The following is a 7,639-nucleotide window of genomic DNA, read 5'->3' as shown; positions in this document are numbered from 1 at the left end:
GGGTCTCCCTCCCTACTGCTCAGAGCCCAGAAACTAGATCCTGAATAATTTAAATCCTTCATCTATGTGCTCCTCAAAACTTTCTTTTCCCTATGATGCAGGTAGAGGGACAACACTTTTTTTTTAACCAAATGCTGGTTAGAATTATCTAAAAAACTGGCACAGGTTGTTTTAAGAATATTTTATTTTTCAATTTTCTCCATACTCTGCCATCTTAAAATACTCAGCAGTATTAGCAATAATACTAAGTGAAAACCCGACCAGTAAAAAGCTGACAAAAGTAAAATGTTGAAATGTTTAAGATTTCAGTTTTGATCCAAGTGCACAGTTGGCCAGAATATCTGCATTTCCTTCAGACGACTCAAGAAAGCAGTGTGGGTAGGCACTGCTCTGCACTGACACAGTGCAGAGAGAAAAGCTAGTGTAATAGGAACACAAGCAGCTTAGTAGAAAATATATCTGCTCGCCCTCACCCCCCAAAAAGACAATATATCTGCTCCCAAGTTCTCAAGGGTTAAAGGAGAAAAAAACATAAGGTAATTATGTTCTCAGAAAACACAAGACAACAAACACACCCGTGCTAGTGAGTCTTTGAGGAGACTGCAAACACACATCCTCCAGCACATTAGGGAAGCCCCGCTCTGCTTCAGGTGACTTGCTTCTGCGAGACAGGCGGTGCAGAACTGTCAGTCATACAGTCACATGGCGACCTGCTCAAACTCTCCTCTGGGCAACGAACCTGTTCAGGAGTCTGCCATTGCAAATCTTAAATAAGTAGATTTCAACCATTTCTAACCGGGATTTCCTCACCTATCTGCAGTGCATCATTAGCTAAGGTGATGCTGTGGCTTTTACTTGTGGTTACTTGTTAGTACAACTCTTGCAGTTATTTTGACAGTGTTTTTGTGTGTGTGTGTTATTGTTTTTTCCAGTCCCCCCTTCCCACCTTCCCTTTCTGATCTAACCTCACATGGGTCATCCCCCAACATCCTCTTGAGATCTGCTGGCTCCTGACACAGAACCAAAGGCAAGACTGAATTCCCTCAGGAAATCCAATTCGGTGTACTGTCTTCAGGTGGGCTTGCACTGGTAAAACAGAGCAGGTCCTTGCATATAACTTTGCAAATTGCAACCGTCATAAATCAATGCACATCAGAGACGAGAGAAAGAACTTGTTAGTAATATATTCTAACACATTTTCACAAAACACTGCAAATGACTGTGTGTGCAGATATCTGATCTGGGATGGTAGTAGCTTATTTGAGTAAAAATACACTGCATGAAGGTAGTGTATTGGCGGTGTCAAACGGATCGACAGTTCGATTTTCATCTCTACGTAAGGCTATGGCACGTCTCTGCGGGGACATTCCAGAGCCACTCGGCCTGGCCAGCTTGGCTCAGTCACTGAGTGCTGACCTCCAAACCCAGAGGGCACAGCTGGATTTCCGGTCAGAGTATATGCCTGAGTGTAGGCTCCATTCTCAGTGAGGGGGCGTGCAGGAGGCAGCCGATCAATGATTCGCTCTCATCATTGATGTTTCTCTCTCTCTCTCCCCTTCTGAAATATATATATATATTTTAAAGAGCCATTTGGGAAATGGTATAACATAAAAGTTAAAAACATGGACTTTGGAGCCAGACTTCCTGGATTTAAATACCAGTTTCACCATCCACTAGTTGTTAGACCTTAACCAAATTACTTCTGTTTCCTCACCTGTAAAACAGGAATCATCATAGTACTTACGTTGCAGGGTTGTCATGAGAATTAAATGAGCGATATTTGTAAAGTATTTAAACAGGGATCCACAAGTGTCTATTTAATTAAGTGCTGCACAGGTGTTCAGAAGACATGCAAAGAGCTAATTGCTGTTACACTCTCTGTATTAAAATGGGCTGGTGAGGACACACAGAAGAGAAAGTGACACATCACTGAAGTGGGCATGAGATAGCAAAAGCATGAGCAATCATTAGATTATACATACACACCAAAACACTGGACTCGACACATATTTAATCTGTCAGCCTTGGTACTAAAATAACCTCAATGAGCTTTCACATTCCTGTGTAGTCACTGATGGTTCCAGACCAAACCTGGCCTCTGAGACCTTGGGAAACATACTCCACCTCTGTCCTGGATCATATGGAAACAGAAGGAGTCACACTACATGTTTGATCTCTAAGGCCCAACTCTGATAGACCCAGGAAGGTGGCAGCCTGATCCTTAAGAAAAATATAAAATGAAAAGAAGAAAATTAATGGACTTTTATTAAAATTTAAACAAAAAGTTTGTTGAGTTGGGATAAAAAGAGCACTGCCCTCCTTTCCCTTCTCTGCAGAGCAAAAATAAAAATCTTATCCTATATAATAAAACCCTAATATGCAAATTGACCAAACAGCAAAATGAACAGTGGAACAACCAGTTGCTATGATGCGCACTGACCACCAGGGGGGCAGATACTCAACACAGCTCCTGTGTTGAGCATCTGCCTCCAAGAGGGAGGTCACCAGCAGCAGAGATTGGCGAGTGCCTGCCCGCCCCCCACCTCACATCCTGCAAACCAGTAGTCAGACATCCCCTGAGGGTGCAGGCTAGGCTGAGGGACCCCTCCCCCACACACATTTCGTACACCAGGCCTCTAGTAGAAAATAGTCATTAGACTTTCCCTCATCATTCCATTTGAACAGAAAAAGCAGGGAGAAGACTGGCACCCACATTCGAGAGCCCCTGAGGAGTTACCTCAGGTCTCAGGTAACAGACTTTGCGTATGAAGGGGGAGTTCAGCACACACTCCTGAAAGGCCTCTCAGGAAGATTCTTGTTTGTGCAATGCCATTAAAAGCAGGGCTGTACCAGAAACAGAAATCCACATGTTATGATTCCCTTTATATGAAAATAGAGGCCCGGTGCATGAAATTCGTGCCCTCTCACAGTCCGGAAGCCCTCGGGGGATGTCTGACTGACACGGCCTAAGCCACAGTAGGACATCTTTAGTGCTGCCGCAGAGGCGGGAGAGGTTCCTGTCACTGCGCTCGCCAACTGTGAACCCGTCTCAAGGCTTGTGGCTGAGCAGCGCTCCCCCTGTGGGAGTGCACTGGCCACCAGGGGGAAGCTTCTGCATTGAGTGTCTGCCCCCTGGTGGTCAGTGCACAACATAGCGAACAGTCGTTCCATTGTTTGGTCAATTTGCATATTAGCCTTTTATTATATAGGATAGGATGTCCGGAATTAGGCAAATCCATAGAGACAGTTAGTAAAATGGTGGTTTCTGGGGACTGGGATGTAGAAAAAAAGGGGAGTGACTGCTAATGGGTGTAGGGTTTCCTTTTTGGGAGATGAAAATGTTTTGGAATCAGATAGTGGTGATGCTTTCAAAATTCTATGAATATACTAACCACTGAATTGTTCACTTTAAAAACTTTTCATGTGAATTATAGCTCAGCAAAAGGAGGGAGTAAATCTACCTTAATGGAGGTTCCTATTATTATCTAGTAGTCTACCTTCTCTTATCAGGAATAGAGGGAAGTAAGGAGATTAAGGTAATTCTGTCAACAGCTCTTGATAACAAGGCAGCTGGAATTAGATTTCATGTTGCCTATTCATGAAACATCTGGTGGCCAAAGAGTCTGGAAACATAGAAGATTACAGACTGAAATTATGTCCACAGAAAGCGAAGGTCACCTGGAGGAAGGGAGCACCTGGTAAGGCACTGGTTGTCCTCCAGGAGCACTGGCCAGCCTTCTGCTGTGTGCCTGCTCCAACATGCCACGCCCTGACTGGGAGCCAGGTGCACCTGAGCCCACCCACAGATTTCCCAAGGCAGTGAGTCATACGAAAAGCTAGGAAGCCAAATGAGCTTTTCCAAATGCCATTTCTGCACCCTACAGTCACGAGGCCCAGTGCTGACCATTATGCACAACCTGTGGACACCTCATGATGGTCCAATGAGAGGAAACAGCAGGAGCAAATGCTGAAAGGTGACAAAAGAACAGCTAGACATAGTTTGGCAGGATCATCAACTCCTTCTAGAGGTCACAGCAGTCATCTCACACCCTATTTAAAACCCTCTCTAGGCTGCCAAAAAACATGCAAACTCCCTACAACAACTTGGAATAAAACCCACAGTTCCTGTACCAGCCGCTGGCCGGGCCGGTAGCACCTCTTGTATTTTTAACTATAAATCTGGCTAGGAAGCACAGGGGAAATGACAAGAGGCAAGGAGAACAGTTAAAGTGAAAGTGATCACAGACCACACATGAAGTTAACACTGATTTAGATGCTAGTAATACCACCATGTTCAAGGGCTTTCTTTCTGGCAATGATACAATCACATGGGCTAAGTAATGAACAGACCTGAGTAGACGAACAGAACATGGGTTGCCTGAATGCTTACTGACTGGGGGGCGAGGGGGGCAGCTATATGTTTTATTCTGTGCACGTAGTTCCAGGTCTCCTTGAACCTCCCTCACAAAGCAGAGGCCAGGTGGACTTCTGGGCTATTCCCAAGGTCAGCAGGCCATTCCCTCGACCCCCGCCCCATTCGCCCCATCTTCAAGAGTAACAAGCACACGTTACCGCTGCCACTTTTCAACAGGGATTCTCAACACCGACTGCACGTTAGAATCCTAAAAATTATAAAGGATTGAGGATTTTTAAAAATCCCCAAACTGAGGCCACACCGCAGACCCATTACATCAGAATCTCTGCGGTGGAAACCAGGCATCAGTATTTTTTAAGGCTCCCCAGGTAATTCCAATGGGCAGTCAGGCCTGAGAACCACTGTTGTAGGGATTTTCCACCGTGGCTGTACCAATCTGCATCCCCAGCAGTATGCTATAGCCCAAGTGCCCAGAGGCCAGCCTTTACTCAATTCCCGCATAGTCACAGAATCTTGTATTTATTTTGATGGTGAAAGAGTTGGGTCTTCCAAAAGGAAGCATCCTACGAATAAACACCAATCCAGAAATATTCATTATTTCCTGAATTTTTGTTTACATCATTAAATTTCCTTTATTTGATTTTTAATACCTTTCCAACTCTTATTAAGATATACGGCAGCCCTGACCAGTTTGGCTCAGTGGATAGAGCGTCGGCCTGCGGACTGAAGGGTCCCGGGTTCGATTCTGGCCAAGGGCATGTACCTTGGTTGTGGGCACATCCCCAGTAGGAGGTGTGTAGGAGGCAGCTGATCGATGTTTCTGGCTCTCTATCCCTCTCTCTTCCTCTCTGTGAAAAACCAATAAAATATATTAAAAAAAAAAAAAGATACACGGCAAATGTCATTTTGCCTCAGAATATTGAAGTAGAAAAGAAAACAGAATGTATACACTTGGTGAATGATTCTAAAATATATAAAACCCACTTACCTGACCTACTCAGAAATATGACTGTCTCTACCATTTCACAGAATCCTTAGCAAAACACAAAAACTACTTTAAAAAAACGGCCCTGGTTAGAATTAATCCTGTCCAGGTCAAAGAGAAGCAGCATATTCACATTCTGTCGGTGCCTTCAGTCACACCCCCGTCCACACACCCACAGATCGACTTATCTGTCCCACCTACCGGAGACTTTTATCTTTCTAAAGCCCAGCAATGATCTCATCAGACCAACAGAGAGGTTATGTTTCGCACAACATTATGTACCAAATGGCACTGATATGGGGGGAAGGGTTGGATTTTTTCCCATGCTATTCAGTATTTATGAAAATCCAGATGCTTTGCTAACTCAATATAATTCAAACAGTGAGGCCAGTACTAAGCGGCCACACCCGATTTGTTCTAAATGTGATAAAATCTAGAGCACAAACCTGAAAAATGCTTTAAAAGCTTTCTTTTTAAAAGAGCTCCTGCAAGTAGACTACACAAACGGAAAAAAAGTAAAGAGGGTACAACTGGATGATTCTGACTGTTATTGTAGGCACAGTGATATGCAAGCCATTCTGAATCAGGGTTGTCTACAAACTTGCTACATACACCATATGCCAGCAGATACTGTTAATGGAAAATTGCTATTCTTGTACCTCTTTCATTGATCTGAAAGCCAAACTAGTCTTTCTGCTTTGCCTTCAGAATATTTTGGTATTCCCATAAAACCCGGGTGGTGCTGTAGCGGGTAGTGCTGGAGAGGGTAAAGCTCTTCTCAAGCCGAAGACTGGCGATCTCCAAATGCATAAGCAAGCAGTGTCCTGTACGTAGCTAGACTTTCGGGAGTGCCACTACATCTGCCAGATTAACATAGTAACTATTACTTAGGTAATTTCAATTTAATTGTTCAAATCAAAACTTCTAAGACATGTTTCCTCCCTTCCAATGATAGAAACACAGGTGTAATAATGTGTTATCTGTGCCTTAGCCTCCTAGCTTCCTTTATTTTTGTCCCTGTGGTTGAGGAAAGTTGTAAAAACAAACTCAATGAAAGTAAAACCCACCAGCTTTCTTGGGAAGAGCTGCAGAGTAACACAAAATTCATTTTTGTGAGGAAGAGTTACTACTGGAATGCATAGAATGAAATTGTACAATATTTCAAAATAAACACTGTAAAGTAGAAACAACCTCAACAAATAATAAATTCAGCTCTTCATCTGATAAGATTCATTTGTAAGTTAGTTTAATTGCACAAATTATTTATATAACCAAGGCGCTATATTCAGGATACATTTCATAAGGTTTGTTTTTATACCAGTATTAGGGTGTTTCCCAGTTGCCCGAAATAAGTGGCAAGCCCTTTTATTTATTTTTTATTTTTTTTAAATTAAATATATTGGGGTAACACTGTTTCATAACATTATTATAAGTTTCAGGTGTACAATTCTAGGGTATATTATCTGTATACTACATTGTGTGCTCACCACCCAAAGTCTAGTCTCCTTCCCTCATCATATATCTGACCCCCCTTTATCTTCATCTTCCTCCTCGCCCCTTCCCCTGTGGTAACCACCATAACTGTTGTCCATGTCTGTGTGTTTGTGCTTTCTATTTCATATCCCACATATGAGTAAAACCATGTGGTTCTTTTGACAAACCTTTTTAAAATCAGGAGAAAATTCTCCCAGTATCTGAATTAACATTAATTCAGAAACAAGGAAGTCCTAACTGGTGGGGCTTTATTGTCTATGCACATGAATATAAGGCGAAACACACATTAAAATGATTATCAGGGAGAAGGAACCAGCTCTCTGCACAGGTTGAGAGCTCCCACTAGCAAAGGCAAGAGGACTCTGTTGTAACACTTTCCGTGTGTGCACCCATCACAAGGTACACATCTCGCCAGTATAATCTGATGAAATAAACATTGCGGCTCGTCATCAAGAGATCAAGCATCAAGTTAAGGCTCTGAAATGTGTAACCCTGAGCAGTCAGTGACTACCCTCTGGTGCTATGGCTGCTCTCAGGGAAACTGGGGACCCAGTAACTAGGGCAGCCCTGGAGGGGGAAGGGGACCGAAGGGGAGAAGGACGGCTGCAGGGGGGGTCACTTACGAGACGTAGGCTGGGTAGCCGAATCCTATCAGGTTGCAGAGGAGAGAGGCTCCATAGCCGAACATCAGGTACAAGGCCAATAGCCCGATGACACCTGGATTCGCGAGAGAAGTGGGTTGAGTGGCAGAGAGGTACTCAAGCCCCACAGCCCCCCTAAACTGC

General features: G+C 43.6%; 1 protein-coding gene across 1 annotated transcript in view; it reads right to left on the bottom strand.

Annotated features, from left to right (window-relative positions):
• Positions 1–7,621, bottom strand: part of REEP5 (receptor accessory protein 5) — a 40,712-nt gene extending 33,091 nt beyond the window's left edge. The window contains exon 1 of the mRNA XM_006755307.2: positions 7,478–7,621. Coding sequence (XP_006755370.2) covers positions 7,478–7,542 — 65 coding nt within the window. The 5' untranslated portion in view covers positions 7,543–7,621. The remainder of the gene's footprint in view (positions 1–7,477) is intronic.
• Positions 7,622–7,639: the final 18 nt, after the last annotated feature.

This window comes from Myotis davidii, unplaced genomic scaffold (genome assembly GCF_000327345.1).
Source record: "Myotis davidii unplaced genomic scaffold, ASM32734v1 scaffold130, whole genome shotgun sequence".
In the NCBI taxonomy this organism is placed as follows: Eukaryota; Metazoa; Chordata; class Mammalia; order Chiroptera; family Vespertilionidae; genus Myotis; species Myotis davidii.
The sequence above is the reverse complement of the archived record's forward strand: the minus strand, read 5'-3'. Positions and strand labels throughout refer to the sequence as shown.